The 23372-nt window shown below is 47.8% G+C and overlaps 2 protein-coding genes across 6 annotated transcripts in view; both read right to left on the bottom strand.

Moving 5' to 3' along the window:
* Positions 1 to 265: 265 nt before the first annotated feature.
* On the bottom strand, positions 266 to 13305 carry shkbp1 (SH3KBP1 binding protein 1). The gene is made up of 18 exons (XM_088627668.1): positions 13083 to 13305; positions 11923 to 11976; positions 11778 to 11823; positions 11578 to 11651; positions 10323 to 10381; positions 10152 to 10232; positions 9576 to 9740; positions 9286 to 9376; positions 8433 to 8623; positions 7911 to 8026; positions 6766 to 6853; positions 6353 to 6469; positions 5549 to 5719; positions 5108 to 5263; positions 4658 to 4754; positions 3564 to 3748; positions 2057 to 2189; positions 266 to 1673 (listed from the first exon to the last, which is right to left on the bottom strand). Exons 1-18 carry the CDS (start codon positions 13136 to 13138, stop codon positions 1127 to 1129), a joined length of 2427 nt encoding a protein of 808 aa, XP_088483794.1. The 5' UTR covers positions 13139 to 13305; the 3' UTR covers positions 266 to 1126.
* A 2544-nt stretch (positions 13306 to 15849) lies between these two features.
* sptbn4b (spectrin, beta, non-erythrocytic 4b) overlaps positions 15850 to 23372 on the bottom strand; it is a 68135-nt gene continuing 60612 nt past the window's right edge. For all 5 annotated transcript variants that reach the window (XM_088627665.1, XM_088627664.1, XM_088627663.1 and 2 more), the window contains 4 exons: positions 22781 to 23058; positions 22361 to 22528; positions 21348 to 21390; positions 15850 to 21034 (listed from right to left, as the gene is read on the bottom strand). In XM_088627665.1, coding sequence (XP_088483791.1) covers positions 20804 to 21034; positions 21348 to 21390; positions 22361 to 22528; positions 22781 to 23058 — 720 coding nt within the window. In that variant the 3' untranslated portion in view covers positions 15850 to 20803. The remainder of the gene's footprint in view (positions 21035 to 21347; positions 21391 to 22360; positions 22529 to 22780; positions 23059 to 23372) is intronic.

The raw sequence follows: 23372 nt of genomic DNA, 5'->3' as shown, positions 1-23372 counted from the left end.
TGATTTGCAAACACAAACTGGGCCTTCTATACTGAACAATTAATCTTCACATGACCATTATCCCAACTGTTGGGTAGCATAGCTACTCTGAATCAGGCAGCTCAATGTCTGCTCCTCACAGATCAGGAGAGACTGCACCCCAACGTGCAGACACCTCACAGACAGGTGACCCAGCCTGGAACTGAAACCAGAGCCCTGGAGCTGTGAAACTGTTGCCTCCCTGCCTTGAACATCCCCTAAAAAAAAAAAAACAAGCATCACACGCTTTATTTGACATAACAGGATTTTATTCACCTGTTAAGTGAACTGCATACATAATCAGTTTGGCAGCAATGCATTTATCAGAAGGCACTTGAGTCCTACTGTGAGAGACCCTGCTCGGTTCCTTAAGTGGGATACTAAAGCATGTCAAGCTTCATCTCCCAGAAAGCTCGCTCGCACTTATTGGCTTGTTTCTCAGCTTTTCTGTCAAAACATTTGATGATGGCCTGGGCCAACATATTACCCACAACAAGAAAAGTACAGTGAAACTCTCAAAAGCGTTTGGAATTTATTTTTCCACCAATGTGCTGGAAAACCCCAGAGGAAAGGTCTGTCACGGCCAACAGAACAGTAAAAGTGCACTGCAGCATGACGCGTGTCTATTGCTTTCGTCAGGCTGCGAAGGATTTAGGCGCTGATTTTGTCTTTTAAATTAAAAAGTGTTTCACCCAAACGAAAGGTGTTTTGCAGCACTCGAGATTCATGAAGGCCCCCTTTTTAAGGGAAGACCGTTCAGGTCCCCCTAACAGGTAACAGTAAAACAAATTGCAGCAAATGTAAAAGGGGGCAGCCGGAGCTGAGCCAGGGCTGCTTGGAAGAGTACAACCTGCTCCAGTTTTGCACAAACAACAAAAAAAAACCTCAGCCCTTCTGCTGGTTGCAAAACACTGGAGAAGTGCCAAGAGCTTTGGTGCAGCATACATTTGTATATAAGATCTTTAAAAGAACAGATGAGGAATAAAATTCTCGTTTTCACACTAGAGGGAAAACTGAACCTTGCCAACAAGGCCAGGCAGCTGTGGTGAAATCCTGCACTCTCTCCGGCCGGCTGCAGGAGCATGAACTGCAGGACAGGAGAAGCCCCTTAAAAACTGGTCTCGTTCATCCTGGGCTTGGGCCCAGCCGAGGTGGCGGGCGACCCGGCGCTGGGCGAGGCGCCGGCAGCCTCTCCGGCTTCCTTCGGCTGGCGGGGGGCGGTGGGTGGTGGAGCCCTGGCCCCCGGGGAGGGGGTCTTCCGTAGCGGGGCCGAGGAGAGGGGGGGGGTCCTCGTGGCCAGCCTGGCCTCCAGATCGCTGGAGGCCGCCAGGCTCCTCCGGGCGTCCATGTTGGCGTAATCGGTGCTCTTGGCCCGCTCCTGGCAGCGCTCCACGAAGCTGCCCCGCCTGGGCGCCGGCAGGGGGTCCCACCTCTCCGGCCTCCTGGCGCGGGCCTCGGCGCTGTGCGGGCTGCCCGCGCTGCTCAGGGAGGCCTGGCTGATGGCTACCTGGGGGTGCACGGCCAGCCCAGCCCCTCCGGTGCCCAGGGGCTTGCTCAGGGCCGCGGGAGGGGGCTGGCGCGGGAGCGTGCCCAGGAGGGGGCCGAAGCCTCTTGCGCCCCGATCCCGGGAAGTGTCGCTCGACTGAGACTGGAGGCTGCCGAGAAGAAACCCCACAAAAAAAACCTTGACGGATGTCCTCATCAGAGAAGAAGCACAAAACGGAGCTAGCCAGAACAGACATCTGTACGCGTCTTCAGCAGTTGTGATTGTAAGATGACTACATGATCAGTTTTTAACGTTCACTTTCTACTTGTGTACAACACCAAGCACTGTCTGTTCTGTGAATTGCTGGTGTTAATCTCAAAAGTGCTCCAACACATATTTGGAGTGAGGGTTTAAATTCATTTACTGCATGTGAAACCTGAAACAGACAGTGATGCAACACGCCTCCCCCTTGCGGGGCTGCTGTATTCTCTGTGCCGTTGGGGCACGTGGCCCCATGCCGGGGGGGCCCAGCCCGAGAGCTGCGGGACCTACCTGCAGGTGGAGGCGCGCGGGGTGGCAGTGTGGGCGAAGGAGGCAGCGGGGCTTATGTCCGGCGTGCGGGTCAGCGCCAGGTCACACTGGTCCAGCAGCCGGAGGAGCTCCTCCTCCGTGGGGCCACCGGAAGCTACAACACCAAGCCGGGAGAGAAGGCATCAGACTGCTGCATTCCTGGGGCTCTCAGGCCCAGCTGGGGTGCAGGGTCCAGCCCACGGAGCAATAGATCTGCCCCCTGACGCTGTACCGTCTGCCTCCAAGGGCTGTTATCTCTGACATCTTAACTCCTCTGTACAGGAAATGAACCCCAATTTTAATGTATACTGAGAGGTATTAAAAACGCATCAGATGAGGACTGGATCCAGTCTATTTAGTGTTTTTAAAAGTCTAGACGTATAATTGCTGTGTTTCAGCACTGCATTGCTCCTTTAATTTAAAAATGCATTGCAGTGTGACTCAGCGTCCTGATCAGAGTTTAAAACGTGTACCTTTATGCTTTCCTCTGTCAGTAAAATTCCAGTTTAATGAAAAACGAAGTGTTTGGAACCGGGGTTTAGAACGGTTTTCTGTTCGCACACTGCTACAGAAGCTCGTTCTAGAGTTGGTGGTGATGCAGAGTAAATGGCTCATATAGTGTGGTGTGTTTTTAATAGAGCTTTGAGGACAAAAGCACGTAACATAGCTCGGTTCCCCATCTTATTGGCAGGAGAGCATCACCATGTCCCATGTCACCATACTGGCTTGCAAGTTCTGTTCTGGAGGAAAAGCGCCACCTACTGGCCTACCAACACCACTACAGATGCAATGTTCTCAAAGTCTCCTTTTTTCTGTTGAGTAAATACATACCATATATATCACTCGTCCAGCAGCTACGTCACCCTGAAACTCACAATTAGCAGCCCACTGAAGTTCAGCGGCTGTGAGCCTGGCCAGTACCTGGATGGGAGACCCCCTGGGAAAGCTGAGGCTGCTGCTGGAAGAGGTTAGTGGGGCCAGTAGGGGGCGCTCACCCTGCGGTCTGTCTGGGTCGTAATGCCCCATTACAGTGACAGGAGCATTATACTGTAAAAAAGGCTCTGTCCTTCAGATGAGAAGCACTGTAAAACTGAGGTCCTGACACCCAGTGGTCATTTAAAATCCCAGGGTGTGTCTCAAAAATAGTAGGGGTGTTACCCCAGTGTTCTGGCCAAATTTCCTATTGGCCTCAAACCATCATGGCCTCTTAATAATCCCCCTCTCTGAACTGGCTTCATCACTCTGCTCTCCTCCCCACTGAGAGCTGGTGTGTGGGGAGAGTACTGGTGCACTATGGCTGCCATCGCATCACCCAGGTTGGGGTACACACTGGTGGTGGTGGAGGGGATCCCCATTACCTGTAAAGCAGTTTGAATGGAGTGTCCAGAAAAGCGCGATATTATTATTTGAAACATTGTGTATGGCACCCCTGCCTCTCTGCCAGCTGTGGCTGTATATCTGGTGTGTCTAGATCAGCGACTCCGCCCACCCTTGGTGTCGGTCCGGCCGGCGACCTCCATGGCGGTGGTCAGGTCCCACATCTGGATGCTGCCGTTGGCGTGGCCGGTGAACAGGTAGCGGCGTGGCCGCGAGCCGATGCGGCTGGAGCCCTCGCACTCGTGCACCACGAAGGCCGTGATGGCCGTGCCGTCCACCGAGCGCACCTCGCAGACCCTGGGGGAGACGGGTCCGAAACGGACCGGAGACCGCGCATTGAAATGCCCTGCCCTTCAACCAGTGTTCAGTGGAAGGCACAGGACAGCAGTTTCACTTCGAGCTATACGTACAGTGAACACAATGTCAGAATCGGCCACCAAATAACACGCTGGGCCTCCCCGAGCAGCAGGAGTAGCCTGAAAGGGGGTCTGGTGGTGTCCTGCGTGGTTTGGAAATATCATCGGACCCATCCCATCGGAGAGTGTGAGAACCCACCGGTCTGTCCTGGGCAGGAATGTGTTCACTCTGTGGGATCCTACCAGTGTCTTCCTTGTAGGCCAGGATACACCCTGCAGACTGGCGGGTGTACAGGTAATTGAGCCTAAGAGCAGCCACAGGTGAGAAGAGGCCATTCGGCTGTTGTAGCCCATGTGGTAGTTACTAGCTAATTAATCTGAAGCTCTCAGCCAGACATTTTTTAGAAAGAAGCCTGGGTGTTCAACAAAGTGGGTGAGTAACCTGTTCCATACTCCCACAACCCTTTGTGTAAAGTGCCTCCTTTTCTCGACATTAAATGCACTTCCATTTGTCCCTTTCAGAGGCTGCTACAAGCCATTGTAATTCCCTGGCTCTTCAGATATCCCATAGGTGTTTTGCTTTTTCATATCCATCTGGATATTTCCGGACATGTTCACTGGCTACAACAGTAGGAGCCACAACTGAATAACGTGTTGGGCGCCTCAGAGCGACAGGGGCTGTCCCGACGGGATGTGGGTGTGCAGTGTTGCCGAGACCCTCGCGGCAGGAGGGCGTGGGTGCGAGGAGCTCGGCAACACTGCACACCCACATCCTGTCGGGACAGCCCCTGTCGCTGGGGGCCCTGTCCGAGAGCAACAAGCAGGGGAAGAAAAGGAGACGCCAGTTCACCTTTTGCCATTGGAAGACAGCCGGGCGTAGACCTTGTCAGTGTCCGGCACCACCCTCTGGATGAAAACCTGCTGGTCGTCTCGCTCCCCGTAGGGCCCTGCAACCGAAAAGCACAGCCTGTTGGGGTCCTAGCAGAGCCAGCGGAAACCGCACTCCTGCTGAGCTCCAGTGGGAACCAGATCTCCTTCCACATGCAAGCAATTCCTGACGCTCAGTCAGGTTAAATATAAGCATCTGCTCAGTGACTAGTAGGCAATTACGTATTGCAGTGGCTTTCGATGGGCCGGACAGAGAGAATGGCGCAGAATTAAACTGAATGCTGCCTTTCAGCACAGCCAGCTAGGGAGACCCGGCCAGCGAGCCTTCCAGTGTCCTGTTCTTTCAGGTGGTCCTGCTTTAAGGGACAAATACAGCAGATCCGAAGGAGCAAAGCAGACGGACGCCACTCGCCTATATCTGTGCCCGCGCTGCAGCCCGCGTGCCCGTCGATGTCCTCCAGGGCCAGGATCTTAAAGGACGAGAGCGGCGTGGAGCCGGGCTGCGTGGAAATCATTCCTCGGAAACGGGTCACCGTCCAGGTGCGAACGTGGTTATTGTCGGCGCACACTGTCAAACCCAAAACACCGCACTGAATAGTCATTTAAATCCTTGCATTAGTAAGAAAACGATGCCTAGTATTTCTGTAGCACTTGACATCCTGGTGGCATCCCAGAATGCTTTGCATATAGCAAAGGACACTTCTTTAATCTCTGACGTGCAGATCCTACCTAGGTGATGCACCGCAGCTTTAGTTCGAATTGCACAAGAGCCTGCAGCCTGCAAGATCTGGAATGGACCACGCACTGCTATGCAATGGGACCTTCTCAGTTTCCTGAACAGGGAGAAGCCTACCTGAGGTCAGGTGTTTCTCAGACAGCATGATCTTGGTGACCGGGCTGCGGTGGACGGAGAAGGTCTGGAAGAGCTGAGGTCCAGAGCCCACAGTCTCGGGGTGCTGCACAATCACCCTCACCATGCCCGAACTGGTTCCGTAGGCTATCTCGATCCAATTCCCACTGTCGCCTGCCAGGGCAAAGGCAAAGCACTGCTGACGACCCGAATCCGACTGGACCGACAGGAAACTAAAATCTAATCCAGGCCTATCCCATAGGACTTCAGAGGGGCTCAGCCTGCAGTGACCTCACTCCTTCAACAGTTCTCACTCACCGATAAGGCACTATAAAGCCTGTAGCCGAATTGACGTGGAGTTCTGACAGGTGGTGGAGTCAAGTGAGCATTTCGATAGGTCTTTCAGTTTCCTGACTCCAGATTGGGCAGGTATAATAAAGGTATAACAAAATTAACAACCATATACTGTACTGTCCCCCGTGAGTAAACACCCCTTCTAGTCTGTTTACCACCCGGTGAGAGATCTGCCCGCAGTTGAATATTAAACCGATATCTGTTTTCACATACTGCTGCAACTTGACATGCAAACACCTATAGATTTCTTAGATCTGGTTCTGAAAACCAAAATCCCAAGAGAAACCAAAATGTAAATAACTTCTGTGTGAATAAAAAAATGGGATCTGAACACAAATTGTTTGGGGAGGGGGTGGATACCCAGTAGAACGTGGAAGTGTAAATTATTGCATTTGTCTCTGCTTGTCGCCTGCAGACATCACACACGTAAATTCTGAAGAAAGGAGGACATACTTGTTTTGGGCGTGAGGTAGACACTGAGGGCAGTAATGGCATCTTCTGAGGGGTCACGGTAGAGCTCAGTCACCAGGAGGTCATTGTCTTTCATTCTCAGGGGAAACTTCTGCACATCTGGTGGGAGCGAAAGCAGACCTCAGTTCCTCCATGAAACGTTTTCAGGCCAATACCAATTACACTTAAACAGAATAATCCCTCGCAGTTCCTTTTCGGCTTTGTTTTATTAAAGAAAAGTTTTGATACTGGAAAAATAGAATTATACTGTACCTATTGTTATTGTAAAGAGAGCCACAAGCCTCTTGCTTGAATTCAACATGGTGTTACAGCTCTGTCAAATGGAGTACGAATCTGTAAAAGGGTTTAATTTTGTTGCAGAATCTTCAACCAGGCCCACACAGAACCCGACTTACCTATATAGTAAATCGATCCATTATTGCATCCCAAAAGGAGAAAAGAACCAGCTGTGTCATAGCTATTAATGGGAACGACGTCTTGGTTCTAAAAATGCAAGGGGAAAAAATCAACACATTATATAGTACAAAGCAGTTCCATTATGCTGTCTCAATATCCATGCGAACTGTTGGCTGATTGTGGTTTGTAAGAGATCTAACTGCAATGGGTCACTTTGAGGAAGCTAACTGGAAAAGAAGCAACCAAGAGCTCATCAGGCTGGCAGCTTTCTATGATGCTTGGATACGATATAGTTGGATATGAAAGAGAATTGAGGATGTCAGGCTCAGGCCGGGATGGACTCGCATCCTGCTGTTGCCAGGGCAACACCATCATTCACACCAGTTCACGGCCTTCCCCCGGACCCCGCGCGCACGAGATCGGACACCTCTCGATTCGTCCAACAACCTGTCAATCAGGCAGTCCTGATCAGTGCTCTGACAGCGATCTAACTAGCGATCACTCTGGCCAAGACATAGAAGAACGTTTTCTTCCCCAAATCCTCAGGGCACTGTTTCAGCAGACGCTTGCCTTCATCTCTGCCTGCTAGCTCCAGCCTCCTGTAGACTCAATCCGCTAACCGCTTCCCTTATTTTTCTCCAGTATTCCACTGTCATGTTCAAAGGCACTTCCGTCTTCGCCTTCTTCACTGCTGCCAGCGAGGCAGCGTTTTCCTCCACCCTTCGCCCACCCTTCTACATACTCCTGTCACCAGTCTTTCCCAATCTGCCTGCTTCGCCTCTCCCTGATCACGACACGCAGCCGTTCTCTTTCCGAGCTGCTCCGACAAGCCTAGAGAGCCTCCCCTAGTCTTGCGCTTGGACTTCCGTCAGTCATTGCACTGCAGCGTAACAGCGGAACGTTTAGTTCTGTTCTCATGCTGCACCAAAAGCAGGTCTGTCTTGTCAATTTGGTTGCTTGCATTTTGACAAGCCAGCAATCGGTTGAATCTCATAATAATTGCTAATAATGGCTTACAGTTATACAGTGCTTTTCTGGACACTCCACCACCAGTGTGCAGCATCCACCTGGACTGATTAGGAAAATGATTGATTTTCCTAATGATTAGGAAAGCCTGTTTAGCCCTTTTTTCTCCTGTTCGTACCTGCCAGTGTTTGGTCACCGCGTTCCACACGCCCACTTTCCCCGTGTGGCTGGTGGCGATCAGCTGGTTCCCCACGAAGAAGAGGGCCTCCACAGGAACGTTCAGGCTGAACACACCTGGGAGGGACCAAGCGTACGTCTTCGATCAGAGGTCACACCACTCACCTCGTACCTTCACTTTAATTAAACGGTATCGAGGAACGAGTCTACTCTTCAGTCTCAGAAAGAAGAAACCTTTATGGGCAAATCTGAGAACAAAGGGCAATATTTTTAAGACTAAGTCCACATGAGATCAAAACCCTAACCCATCTGGTCATCTCCAAGTTTAAAGTAATGCTTGAAAGAGCCTTTCTGATTCATGGTTTTTTTTATTCCTACTGGACACCCACGAACAAAGCACAGGTTTGTGAGTGACAAAGATCTCGAAGATGTGCCTTCATCTTCTTTCGGGATCGTGGACAACGGGGAGGCAAAGGGAAATCTCACTTGGCGCAAGAATGGCCCTAGTCCGCCGGCGGCTCACCGATCTCGCTGCCGTTGCCATCCGGTTGGATGGCCCACAGGATGATCTCGTTGCAGGACGCCACGGCCACCATCTTGTCGTTGTCGCCCAGGGAGCCGCCCATCACCCTGGCGTTGAGGGCCACCCTCTCGATCACCCAGTCGAGCCGCGGGCTGGTGAACACCTGCTGCCACCCGGAGAACTCCTTCACCCTGGCCCCCACCCGCAACGAGAACACACTCCTGTGACGCCGAGCACCTCGAGCGCCGTCTTTGTCGCATCAGGGCTATTGATGTTTTTTTTACTGACGCATGAAAGTGCTGGCTAGTGTGAGCCTGTGACACTCTGGAAAGCCTCTGGTACCTGCATATTCAATGGGACACTTCCAAAGCTAGAAATGACTATTTTAAAGGGTGAATTTTGTACTAATGGAAATGTTTTTAAAAGTGAGTAAGCACTGTTTTGTCAAAAGCAGCCATTGTATGATGGAAATAATCCACTTCTGGTTGTGAACTGCACTGGTATGCCTCCGATGCAATCCCAGCACAATACCTGGCCTGTCATGCATTACGCTGAGCTTTTCACAACTCTCAAAAAGCTGTACAACAGGACACACAATTGTTATTTATATGACGGAAGTATGAAAAGAAAAGCAAAGCAAAGAAAACTGCCCTGAGACACTCGAGAGTAAAAAGGAATTATACAAAGTTTTAGTTATCAGCCGGATTCATCTGACCACAAAAGATTTGGGCAGCGAGCAGTTCTTTGATTTTAAAAGAAATTAAAAGATGTTTTTAAAAGCCACGCGTGATACCAGGTCGGGGTAAAGAAGCTGGTTCTCGGAGAACAGAATAATGCGTGGACTGGCTCTTACCTGTAGCAAACCACAAACTGGGCGTAAGCTACAGCAATCCAGTTATGATGGCCACACACTATGCGGACCATTCCAGGATCGACGGACTGCCCTGGAGAACGGAAAAGGAATTGTCTTGGGAATAGAGCAGTGCACAAACGGGACTGAAGTGTGCTCACATGACGTGATTGAATGTGACTCCCTGATGGGGAAATAACCACAGGTGAACTGGTGCCAGTGGTAAGGCTACTGCGTACTGCCATAGCTCAGCATACCAATGGCTGGAAGCCACTGCTCTAGATGAGCCTTACCAGGAGGCCTCTCCTCCAGCATTTTTCCCAGAATCCCTGCGTTGCCCAGATTGGGTGGCATGGTGTTGCTTCTCCTGACTGGCACCCTCTCCGTGGGACCTGGGCGCCCGCTGACAAACTGTGGGCCCGCCACACTATGCCTGTTCCTCCTCTTGGCCGGGTACACTGTAGGGTGGGAGGGAAGGAGACGGAGAAGAGCTCAAGAGAGCTCAAGGCAAGCATGACAAAATGCAAAGGTCAGACCTCCTGAAGCCTGGCAGAGGTTTCACCCACTGGCATGGTACCAGCCTTCTGCATGAGGCTCAATAACCAGGCTGCTTGTCTTAGCGAGGCTTTAGTTATTCACCATCTGCACCTGTTCCTCATGCTGAGAGGTCTTTCCAAACCTCAGGTGACCTGCCATACCGTGTGTGTCCAACTTCCTGCAGACCAATCCAAATCAACACTGGGATGCCCTCTCAACCTGAATTCTGTGTCTCAAGTAAACTAGAAGGCAAAAGCAAGGCCTGACTATAGGAAGATGCTCGGCTCACCAAACGTGAGAATCCAAAACCAGAGTCTGACAACGCTTCTTACCCGGGGAAGGCAGGTATCCATTGAATAAGACCGTCCCGCAGGAAGACGTATCCAGCTCATCGCACAGCTGCAGCTTCCAAACTGGGAAAAGAATAGAGCAACAGGAAAGGAGCTATGGCTTTCCGAAACTCCAGAATCCTTCTACCCACGGAAAACTCCTGAAAGTCTTACCCAGAGGAGCGATTCCATAAAACTCGGCCTCGTGCATCAACATGCGCACGTTGATAGACCTGTGAAGACAGGTAAGCCAGGTCAGCGGCAGTGTAATAACAGTTTTTACATCTTGCCGATTGTTTCTCCAAGTGCTTCCCTTACCCCTGTCCCCAGATATAGCTCAGACGTCAATTGACACAAAACACATAACTGCGCACACATGTGAAAATGACCAGTCTCCAACATGGAGCTCATACAGCTGCTGCCCAACTAAGCACAAAATTGAACAGGCACATGACCCTGTGTCTGGTGCGCTTCACAGCCCAATTCTCTCCTGCTTAAATATCTGCAGGACCTGCCCTTTTTAAATAGGATATCCCAGGCAGCTCCTGACCGAAGCACCATTCTTTCCGAGCTGGCCTCCCTGCATCAGCCATCATTCATCCATCTGCTTACCTCCTCCAAACCTCCACAACTCACTAAGCATTCTCTCTGCCTTGATAGCCCCTCTGTTTCTTGGGGTCTGACTCACCTCTTCTCTCTACTGATACATCTTGCAGTTTCTGGCAGTCTCTCATTGGAACTTCAATGCACTGAAACCGTACCGCTAGTTGTCTCTGTAAACTGTTTTTACAGCCTTTAGTATTTGAATATTTTAAGCTGCTAGCTTTGTTCACGGTGCTGTGTGATATGAATGGCTTTCATACCACAGTATTTTTTTAGGGGTGTTACCCCAGTGCCCTGGCCAAACTTCCCTCGGCCTTTACCAATCATGGCCTCCTAATAACCCATGAATTGGCGTCATCACTCTGTTCTCCTCCCCACTGAGAGCTGGTGTCTGGGGAGCAGACTGGCGCACTCTGGCTGCCATCGCATTAACCAGGTGGGGGGTACACACTGGTGGTGGTGGGGGGGATCCCCATTACCTGTAAAGCGGTTTGAGTGGAGTGTCCAGAAAAGCACAGTATAAGTGCAAGGTATATCATTATTAACATCAACATAAATGTTCATCAGGTCATTAACAATAAGTCACTATGGAGCTTGACAAATAAATACCGATATCTTGACCAAGGTTTACACAAGGCTGAGATTTGTAAGTTGGGAGTGGAAGTATTCCAGGAAAAGTGAATTTCAATATGGCCAGCCTCTGAACACATGGTTTATTTTTTAAATCTACGGGACACTGAAATGCAAAAAGAGACAATGCAGATCTAAGACGCTACGCTGAGCCCAGAGATGTTACAAAGACACACAAAGACTCAATGCACTGTACCCTGGATGTAGTTCTTTGGTGCGAAGGAAGTTGAGAATTGGGGCGAAGAGGCATGGGTCCCTATCAATAAAAATCTAAAAGACACAAACAAAATGAGTGATTACATTAATTTTGTGGTGCAAAAACACAAAAACAAAGATTCACAGCTAGTGGAAACACCTAATCATATTTTCAGGGCGATTATAAAATGCATTACTTACTGCTCCAGTTTCATCTTTGAGGGTTGAAATTCGGCCACTCAGAAGACTGATTTAAAAATACAGACACAAAACAAACATGTTAAGAAACATTCAGAAGTCTCCCAGTCTTCTCCAACACGTTTCACAGATCTCAATATGCACCAACCTTGAAAAAAAGGAATCAGGCACCCATGTCAGAGTCTGTCTTGATGTGCTGAACCTGAAAATTAGAAGTGAAAGTTAATACAGGGGCAGATATAATTTTGCAACACTGACACATACCAATGTGTTTGCTCAAAGATGCCAACAGCAGTGTCATGTGGGATTTGAACTCATGATGAAGCACTTGAGAAGTCCAGACCCCTATCCGCTGCTCCACACTACAGATGTTGACCACACACTACACCTAGACTTCATAATTCCCCGAGGGGAAGGGTATTAATTTTGACAGTTGCTTGCTCCAGGCTCATGGGTTCAGTCCCATGACGACAGGCACCTTTACTTTCATGGAAATGATTCAGGTGGGAATCTTTTGGAGTTTCTGGGACAACCAGTTCGATTACCTCTTTGGTGCTCTGTCTCATCCTTAAACAGGATGAATGATACAAGAAACTATGTATTTCTGTAGCAGGAAACCACAGTAGTCCCCATACATGGAATTAGGCAAGATGCTTTGATGTTAGCTGAATTTTCATTGTTATCCATCCCTCGGTCAAAAGGTTCGCCATAACACAATTCATGACATTCAAGTACTACTTGCAGTTTGTGCAGTGCGTCTTGAATAAAGCGAGTAAAAAACATTCTGTATGATCACAACCACGTTCAGGATTGCATTGTGTACTCCTGTTTTACCGAGACTTGTCAAATCGTCGGAAATGCATTGAAGGTGTTGCTAACATTTCGATTTCTGTCATTTCCGTCAAATCCTCATTTCCTTTTGTTTTACAGCCAATACAAATGACAAATGTTTTGACACGTTTTTTTCACGTCCAGGATCGAATCAAAATATCCCACTATAGAAACAAAGGGAGGAACCGAAAGCTTTTTTTTTTTCTTAGACTTGTGAAATCGTTTTTAATGATGCTCGAGAAGTCGTTATGAGGTAGTTCAATGAAGATAGGGTGTTCTCTGGACTTCCAAACTTCACTTAAACTAGATCTTGAGAAGCTACCGGTAATTAAATTAGCCGATCTGCTGTTACCGACGCCAGAGACTATAAAGTATTCGTGCAACAAACACTATATCAGATATGTGTTGCATCTCCTCCGAGACAAAACTCGAGATGTACTCTCTGATCAGAGAACGGAGATCACATTTTTATTTTACCTTTTTCCTCCCACGTTCAGATGGACGATTTCCCCTGTTCTCGTCAGGCTGGCCATATCAGACTAGTCGCTAGGCGACATCGCCCCTGATTCACTTTTTTTTTTATATATATATATTAATATCTAGGCGTGCTGCTACCGGTGGGTGCTCAAACTTCAACTTGATCTGCAAAATGTTTCTTTGACCCACTTCCTGAAACATTCATTTTAAAATCCCTTCCCCTGCACTCGTCAGCGATTGGCGAGCCGGAGAGACCAAGCTTCTGCGCTACTGGCTCCGGCGCGCTGTCATTCAAAGTGCTCTCGCCACGCTTGTGTCTGTCCTTCCCTGTTTCAGAAACAGGGAAATGGTTGTCGTCCACACGCCTTCCCCTGTGCGATTTGACCCACCTGCCCCGCCCAAGAAAGTATCCTTATTATTGCAATACTGCTCAGCTCATACGTGCTATTAATTCTGGGCAGTACACTGCACGAACGGAGAAATTCTTGCCAAAAATTGTTTGGCGCCAGAGTGCGTATTGATAATGACGCTACAGTCTGCTTTCTGTGCAGAAGGGTTATAATAATCCAAATACGGCGTGTACACGACGGTGTACGTACAGGATTATTGCAGCGTATGCCTTTAGATATGGGGAAGGGTGTTTCTGTAATTACTGAGTGTCTCTTTCACTGTATCGCAGGGAATCTTGGTCTCTGCTTCTTATTGATAGGGCACATCCCATCCTCCTCTTCGGCAGCGCCAAAGCCCAGAGCACAGCTGCCCCGCCTGGCCAATGCTAGCGATCCGAGTTGAATTTACCTTGGTCAGTCGTGTTTGCACGTTGCAGCGAGTTTTGTTTTGTTTCTGGAACTAACTTTAAACGGTAGCCTCGTCACCCCGGTCCGCCCTCACTAAAACGAATTCCCCAGACTCGTACCGGATAAGGGAGAGTCATTGAGCAAACGCAGTCGGTGTTTTAATACAAAGAGGAACCGACCGGACCATCCATCAGGGAATGACACGATCGCCACGCTGTCTACGCAAACCCTGCCTGTGGTAGATTCACGTGTGGAGTTGCAGGATGCGCTAAAAGTAATTCCGTGCGTGGTACCAAGCATCGCAAACATGGGAAACCACTGAGACTGTGAGTAATCGCCACTACGTGATCTTCACACGTCGCAGGCAAAAGCCGAAGGATGCCTTACGACCGCATTAGCGTTAAAACCAGGACGGTATATCCAACTGATGAAATCCGCGGATGAAACTGCTATTTTTCCAAACAAAAAATCATGTAAGCAGGGAAATGTGAATTCTTCTGGAGTAACGACCGCACGCTAGGAACAAGTAAAGGTTTATTCCATGCTGGAAGGAGAAGAAAGGAAACGGCGTTACAGCGTAGGGCCAAACCCGAAGAAGGTGCAGCTACCTTCTATACCGTATTTAAATTGAAGTAGTTCAGGTGGGTAGCTCCGTCAGCATGCGTAGGCTGCAAACGAACAAGTAATAGGTTTATTCCATGCTGAAAAAAAGAAGAGAAAAAACAACGTTTCGGCCGTGGGGCCTTCTTCAGGTGTGAGTAATAGGTTTATTCCCTGCTGAAAAGAGAAGAAATAAAACACGACGTTTCAGCCGTGGAGCCTTCTTCAGGTGTCACCGAAACACGACCGAAACGTTGTGTTTTCTTTCTTCTCTTTTCAGCAGGGAATAAACCTACAGTATTACTTGTTCCTTTGCAGTATTTAAAGTGGTCTGCTTCAGTTAGGCGGGAAGAGCTAGAGGTGCAGTGCCGCCTCTAGCCACTAGAGGGAGATGACCTCGCCCCCACAACGGCAGCCTGTCTATTTAAGGAAAGAGCCCCACTGTGTGTGTGCGCGTCTGAATATCACAGGGGTCGCTCGTCTCTGGATATGAACCAACAGCCCATAGGACGAAAATCCCCAGTCCTTTATCCTGGAGGAAGAATTCAAGACGCTGGTGGTGTATAAAAAAAACCGGCGAAGACGTTTCCACTGGACGAAACGAAACTTGAAAAGGTCGGTAGTGCTGTCTCCCTCCCTGAAACTGAAGGCTGTGATCGTGAAACTCCCGCAAACCGACGCGGAAGGGTGTGCGTATCGATGGGGCGGTCCCGGAGGAGGGGGGGGGCAAATGGTTTTGCAAATTGCATAACGGGGAAGCTGTAAGAAGTGTGTGATTGCGATAATGAAAAGTGTACGGTTTTCCCAAAATGCCCATTTTGTGCTCTGAAAAGAAGAACGAACTTGCCTGTTCTCCGCCAGTGGTGGTATCTTGGAACGGATGGTGGTCTTCTGCTCCTCTCTCACTGACTGGTGAAAAGAGATTTCAGGGGTGCTGGCTTGAGCCTGGGCTGTTTCACTAGCTATTGTACTACGCCTGTGGCAGAGGCCTATTTCTGAGCTATAATTGGCCGATCACTTTAACACCCTTTGTTGTCATGGACCGGGGTTTGAGACAGGCTAGCCGTGTGCTGGTAACCATTCGTCGGCATGCAGTGTGTTACTGGGGGCAGCCACCCTGCTCTCTAACGCTGCTGGGGGGGTGTAGGACTGGTTTCAACCCCCTCGGTCCTCCATCCTCCTCTCCTTCTCTTGCTTGCGAAGGGGCAGCTGCTCTGAGCCCTGGTTGTTAACCTCTGCTTTTCCAAACTGTGGGGGGCCCAGTGTGGAATCGTCAGCTTCACCAAAAAGAAACGGCTCCTGTTTGTTCTCTCCCACCGGAGGCTTGCACATCGCCCCCGTTAGTCTAGAAAATGAACGACTGAAGAGGCTTGTTGATATATCACAACTTGTATTTATCAATTCACAGAGATAACTGTACAGAGGCAATGACTGAGTGTAAGGTCTGATCTATTTTATACATTGCTCATTAATTACATCCATTGGCTTACATGTCACCCCAACTCACTACTGTACAATGATTGTATCATCAGGGCAATAAAACGCATTTTAAAAACATGCACAGCGACTCAGGAGTAGGGATTTAATACTAATTCATGCAACCTTTTTTTTCTTCTGTTTTACACATACTCATTCCCCACACACACTCCTCTCCCCCCCCACCCTGGTTTCTGACCCTCAGATTTGTTAGAAGTCAAATGTTTTATTTTTAAAATGTTTTACAGCAGAAAAGGAAGGATTTCTTCTTTACAGAATGCATCCGAAGCAAATACATTTTTATACAGGTTTTTAAGCTTGTGGAGCTTTGCACAAAATCAAGTAGGTTGCTTACACAGGAATGGTGGTGCAGGGTTCAGTTAGTCCTTGCAGAAATTCAAAGACAAGGATGTATTTTTTTTTAAGACAATTGCAATTAAGACTGGCTATTAAAAACAAATTGGTAACAGCCTGAAGAAGGACAGTTCAGTCTGTTCAGCTTCATCAAATGATGAAGGCTGTTGCAAGAAGACAATGTTCTAATATTGTTCTTGGTTTTCTGTCAAGAGTAACTCAAAGCAACTGGCTCGTTTTCAAAGCTGGGAACCGAAGCACAAGCTTATCTTTAACAGAAATTATTATTTTTAAAAAATGAATTGTAGAGGTTACTCTGAAAGTCCATGGCACTAACTGTGAGGGCAGGCGAGGTCGTGCTCTATATGAAAATTCCTTTTAAAAGCAAAAAAAACTCTAAAAGGCATGCCACACGTAAGGATAATTCCCGTATTTAAAAAACGTAAGAGTAATAACATCTAAGCATAAACGGAAGTATCTAGACTAATGTCTTGTAGAAACTCCACCAGATTTCAATCTACATGTTATAAAATTGTGCTTTCATTTCATTATCTACTGTAATTAGAGATGATTTTTTCAGCTATAAAATGTAGATGTTGAGGAGGGTGGGGATGTACTGGAAGAGCCACATACAACACAAGGCCACCATCTCCAACAAAAAGCGAGACGTCTGACGTTCTGCTTGGAGCCCTGTGTGGACAGCAGACGGGGTTCTGTGTGAGTGCCTTATTAGTGAGCACCCATGGACTGCCCGGGCTCTGCCTTCCATTCTCCCAGCTGTGGAAACCCCAGAGAGAGCTGCCCGAAGCCTCGGGACACGGCCACTTCTCAGGGTGCAGCAGCTTAAGGAACACAACCACAGCTCTATGCTTTGGCTTAGCCCTCTTAGTCCAAATAAAAGCCATTAAAATGGACAATTTGCCCCAGATCTCGAGGAAAGCCTTTTTTTTTAAAGCTTTTTTAGAATTTTTTACTTAAAAAACTGCTTGTTAAAACAGACCAGAATCATATGGAATTCCATGCCGAATAAAGGAATATGTACAGTAGAGCTACAAACCTCTCTAATGAGAATCTTTCAATTCTTTCAATTGGGAGAGTACTCTTTCATGGCAAGCTTAAAACAATCGAAGGCATTCTGTTGTAACACCAATGAATTGTTAATGTGAACATTACAGTAGCTAGACAAACAGTCATATGAGTGAAATGAGTAACTACTGCACAATCTCCATACATTTTAGTTGCTTGTTTCTGACTGGGATATTAAAGGGGAGAAAACAGTTCAGTTGCTTGTAGAGGAGAAAAAAAAACTTTAGGGTTTTATTTATTTTAAACACTGGTTAGAAAATAAGTTCAATTTCACACTAAATGTAAACATTGAGCTTATGGCACATGTAAATAAAAAGCAAGTATTTATACTCATTGTATTTGCATCTGACCAAATAGAATGAGTCCTTGGTCAATTGCTGTCAAATTGCCAAATTCCTTTTAATGAAACATGCAGAGCCCAATTCGTCTCTGACGGACAGGGCAGACAGATTTGACCAAGAAAAAAAGAGGAGCCTTTTTTTGGACTGACCCTGCATCACCATTGCCTTGCAGACATTAGCACTGTGCAATGGGGTAGCGCTTTTTAGTGCAAAGGAAAAATTGCATAAATTTTCTAGTCATACCATCACTATCATTGTGTCCATAGCTTCTTTATCATCAATCTTATAGGACTAAAGAAGTTCTACTGCATAACAGCTTTAAGAGAATACTGCGGAAAAACATTTTGTAGTTCTTTGTACCAATAACAATATGAACAAGGAAATTAACAAGATAATTATCATTTCCAAGCAGAAATACACGTCTTTAAATAAAAGACCAAACCTTGAGTACAGTAAGACGTTTCTTGCTTTTTGAAGAATGTGACTTTTAGAGCTTGTCTGACTTTTTCATTAAAAAAGAAACACAAAGGATAAAATCAACCGTGTGAGAAAGATGGACCTTGTGTCTGCTCAGCTCTCTTCCATGTAATTCCAAAGAGTCGCCCGTTTTAAAATTGCATTGCAGACATGGTCCAGTTGCCAGCACAACGCCTGCAGAGCCACAGTCACGCCCTGCCGCTGGCTCCATTTCAGAAGACTGAAGTCGAGGCATCAAAGATTGTGCATCTTTGAGACTCCATGGGGTACAGGGCCCAATGTTATGTAAAGCAATGAAATTCCCCTTCGGGTTCTTTCCGAATGATTTTGGTAGCAGAACTTGTTAACTACTACAGATAGAAAAATCTACTGAATTGTTGACATAAAGGAGGAGAGATTTAAAAATTGATGGGCATTTAAAAAAAAAAGATATTCTAAGTTTTACTTAATGTATTCATGGTGCCCACTTAAGTCATATGAAGCTGACTTGTGTGAAAGAAAATGCAAGGCCTAACACTTGCATCCGGAAAAAAAAAAAAGACTACAGGACGCTGTACGCTAGAAGCATACCAGTAACACACGAGATATGATATGAGCTGTATATTCCTATCAGACTACCCTTTCTGCTCTTCACCGTGCTGGAAATACTCCGCTAGCTCCCCAGCTGTAGGCATTCTGTACTTCTCTGAATACAACACCGATCCAGGTACCTGCTGTGCATGTCCTTCGTGCTGTATGCCTCGCGATTCTCAAACGTGTGGCAATTCGATTTTTACCCCCCAAAAAGCGTTTGTGTTGGACGTGCATTGTTTTGCTTGTGGTATATGGTAATGCACCCCGGTATGTACTGAGAAGAAACAAAGCAGAAAAAAAGCTGCTTAAGACGAGTTATATTCATTATGAAAACCCCTCCCTCAGAAGTATTTAAATTCTACACTCCTTGTAGAAATATTCAGTGTCTGGATTTTGTCACAATATATTTGCATTGTATACATATTGCCATACAGCTAGGTGTGGCACTAACCACTAAATGCTGAACTACAAGTAGACTTTATGGTAGTTTTCATCATTTGCTTTGAATGCACCAGCAACACTACAAACCAAGTAGTCAATAAAACTACGAGTCTAGGAAGGGCAATGCAGAACCAATCCTTCATCAGCTGAAGTCGATAAGAGGCTGACAATTTGTTGCTTTCATTACAGCTCTGCAAAGGTTCACCCTTTGAATGGCCATACGCTTGTCCACGCCGTATCTCCGTGTGGATATAAGCATGTCGAAAGAGCACTCACCTCTTCCTGTTGTAAAAACAAGAAACATCCAACACGCTCTCTTAAGAAAGATGTTGATATGTCTCCCACCCCACCCCAGTGTGCAAAAACAGGGCAATACCAACCAGTTTAGAAAGACTTAAGAAAGCAGTATTCCAGACTGTGCTTTGCTAGTGTGATTCTCACCCCCTGACGTGTTTGATGGTGGTTGGCCCAGCGTACAGTACTCTTCTCATAACTGAAGTTCTTTTAGACCCTGATTTGGTAATGACTGCGATGATGGAATAAAGCAGGCTTGACTGCTTTTGGCGTTGCCCCTTCCTGTTGCAAGATGGGTTTCCTGTGCCAAAACATAACCTTTCTTTGTGCAAGGAAGCAATAGGCCACTGTTCAAATGCAACAAACTGGCCAAGCTGAAAATGGAAGACTTATGGCTTTTTTTTAAAAAGGCTCGATTGGGGGTAGCGTGTGTCATGCTGGAATCTGCATAAAGGCTTTTTTTGTTTTTCACTAGGGAACCAGTGTTAAGGATAAGAAAGATTACAATCATGGGAAGGGTGTTCGACTCGATCAGGCCGTTTGGTGGGGCTGTTTGCCACCTGGGCCACACTGAGCTTTCCGTTTCCAGCTCTCCTCCGTCGTCAGGCAGAGGTCCTCGATTCTCCGGTGAGGCCTTCCTGGACCTAGAGCACTCCCGACGCGGCTCAGGGCGGCGTGTCTCGGGCTTTGGGGAGGAGGAACTCTCCGCGGGAGGGAGCAGCACCTGCACGTGTCGACAGGCCTGCGCTTGCGGGTCCAATTCGACACGAAGGAAGATGACGGCGAGAGGAAAAATGAAGGAAAGGAAGAGCAAGAAGGAAAAACGCTTGCCAAGCTTCCAATAGCTTACCTTATTTGATTCTAACTTACTTGGGACTACAAGATTAGGCGGATAGATAGATTTAAGGGAAAACTAACGTTCTTGATAGCTACTGGGGCGACAACCTTGATTTTGTACTTTCCTAGCCAGAGGAGTGTACGAGTGTACCACCAGGCTGTCCCGCTTCGACTCGGACTCGGGCCACCCGAAGCAGAGGGTGTTGAAGAGAGCTGGTGCCGGGGCTCGCTCTGCGACTCTGCGACTCTGGCCTCTTGTTCCCGGAGACATGGGGACAGGTGGGGATGCAGACGGCTATACGTGCTCCCGGTCGCCTTTTTTTTTTTTTTTTTTGCTTTTGATTTCGATTCAGGTAGGGGGGGAGGGGATCTGAGCATCACCGCAAGTTCGTCCCCACGCCCGTCACCCCTCCCCCCTCCCCCGCCCCCGCAGGTGACCTCCCTCTCATTTCTTCTTCCCCGAGACACTGGAGCGTCTGTCCGCCTTTTCCGCCTTCTCCGTCTTTTCTGATATTTCCGACTTGTCTGCCTTGTCCGCTTTTCCTCCTTTGTCTCCGTCCCTCCTCGTTCCTTCGTCCGTGGAAGAGGTAGTAGGCTGGGTCTGCCCCCATCTGGCGATCTCCTCGTGCTCGTCGATGCTCTTTGTGATGTTGGTGGTCCAGTTTTTCAGGTCCTCCTGCAGGACAGAAACACAAAGCAGTCCCTATAATCCTGTCTAAGACGTCTTGCCATAAACTGGAGCAGCCAATACGGGGATTCACCCCTGTTAGTATCTGAATCACTTAACCGATATTTAATTGGTTAATTGCATGTAGCAGTGAAGTTCACTTTACCGATGAACAGAAGCAAAGGGTTGTCACAGAATGTAGAAGCTGGGATGGCCCAGGACGGGATTAAATTTAGGAGCTTCGTAAAGACCGCACAACAGGAATAACGATGCACAGGGCGTCACACCACGGGACAGGAAATGTCTTAAATGAATATCTTACCTCATCCTTAGCACGGAAGAGATATTCACTCCCATCTTTCGTTCTAAGGGGAAATAAAAGTGGAAATTAAGCTCTCTCCTTGATTCTTGTGTGAAGCCCTTTACTTGAGGCAAATAATTTCTAATTAATAATACTAATTGCTTACGCTTATATAGCGCTTTTCTGGACACTCCACTCAAAGCGCTTTACAGGTAATGGGGACTCCCCTCCACCACCACCAATGTGGAGCCCCACCTGGATGATGCGATGGCAGCCATAGTGCGCCAGAACGCTCACCAGTGGGGAGGAGAGCAGAGTACTGAAGCCAATTCATAGATGGGGATTATTAGGAGGCCATGATTGGTAACGGCCAATGGGAAATTTGGCTAGGACACCAGGGTTACACCCCTAATCTTTTCGAGAAACACCCTGGGATTCTTATTGACCTCGGTTTTTTACGTCTCATCTGAAGGACGGCGCCTGTTTACATTATAGTGTCCCTGTCACTATACTGGGGCATTAGGACCCACATGGACCGCAGGGTAACGCCCCCTGCTGGCCCCACTAACATCTCTTCCAGCAGCAGCCTTAGTTTTATGGCTGCTGGCCATATCAAATAACTATTCTAATGCTTTTGTTTCCCTGAATTCCACAGCCTACACTGACAAGATGGTAATAAGCCATACTGTAGTTTACAGATGTATGTTAATATGGTTTTCATGAAGGCCTGAGGCTGTGTATAATTAAAAATGGGAAAATAGTGTTTTTCTAGCGTCTACTCATTTCTTTTGAATGTTTGCATCAAGAAGGTTTCTCATCACTTGTCACCAATCAAAAGCAGAAAACCACAAAAGAATGGCTTGCTTTTTGCTTGATATCTGCTTTCAGAGAAAATGACTTTGGGCCTTCTCTGCTCAAAATTCACAAGAAAACTCTGCTGCCTGAAGCAACATTTTCTTAAGTCTGCAGTTTAGCGCTATTTAAGCAGAGGGGTGAGGTTTGGGGTGAGGTTTAGGGCGAGTCTGGTGCCTTACTTGAGTTTGAACACGTTTTTCTTCTTCTTGTAGCCGTTGGTGACATCGCAGGTGCAGCTGCTCAGACTGAGCAAGGGCTCGCTGTTGTAAGGTGTCGTGGTGTTCTTGGCGTCCTTATAGAATCCGATCTCCCCCTTGGACAACACGCAGAACAGGTTCACCCAGGACCTGCGGTCACAGAAGAAGCCGTAATCCGTTACTGCAAATACTGCCCTTTTTACACACTGGAAAATAAGCACGACTTCATACTGGCAAACATGGTGTTGAGACTTCAGACCACTTCATCATTTCCAAGAGTGGATATGTTAGTGTGGCCGGCTAGCTGTAAAATGCTGAATGCAAATTGCAGCAGCTGTTCTTGCTGCTGACACTCCAGTGATCAAACCTTTCGCCACAGTGGCGATTTCCCGCGCCCCAGACCTGTTGGAGTTTTTCTTCTGGCTTTCCACATCGTGCTTGCGGAAGAGGAAGCCCTCGTGCTGGGCAGTGTGGGAGGGAGGCTGGGGGACGGCAGGCGCCGAGCCGCTCTGTGCTGGGGCGGAGCGGGACCTCCGGGCCTCTCCTGGGGGTGCGTTGGGGTCCTTGGGCCGGGGTCTCCTGCGGGGTTTGGGGCGGTCTCGAGCTCGGGGCCGGTCCGGCCTGGTTGCCCGTTCAGGTAGGCCATTGGGCAGACGTGGAGGTCCTTCCCTTTCACGGGCCTGTGCTCGGAAGAACAGACCCCAGTGGTCATGTTAGCGTTAACGCAGCCGGGTGTACAGTATAAACGTTTTTACACTTGTAGTCTTCTGCATGTTTTCTCGTTTCTGGTTTCGTAATGAAACTGAGTCTGAAGGAAGTATTCCCAGTTCAGGCCCAGTGTCTGAACTTTTTGCTTCAGAAAACAAAAGGCCAAACACACTCTCATCCTAAACGCTTTAATCTTTTTAGTGGAGGTTTTCTTCTTTATTTTCCTTATTTGTAGTATCAGTTGATTAAAGTCTGCTTTTTCGCTATGAGAGAGTTCGTAGAGACA

Source organism: Lepisosteus platostomus, chromosome 4 (assembly GCF_059453375.1).
Source record: "Lepisosteus platostomus isolate fLepPlt1 chromosome 4, fLepPlt1.hap1, whole genome shotgun sequence".
NCBI classification, from domain to species: domain Eukaryota; kingdom Metazoa; phylum Chordata; class Actinopteri; order Semionotiformes; family Lepisosteidae; genus Lepisosteus; species Lepisosteus platostomus.
Note: the sequence above shows the minus strand (reverse complement) of the source record. Positions and strands in the feature narration are given on the sequence as shown.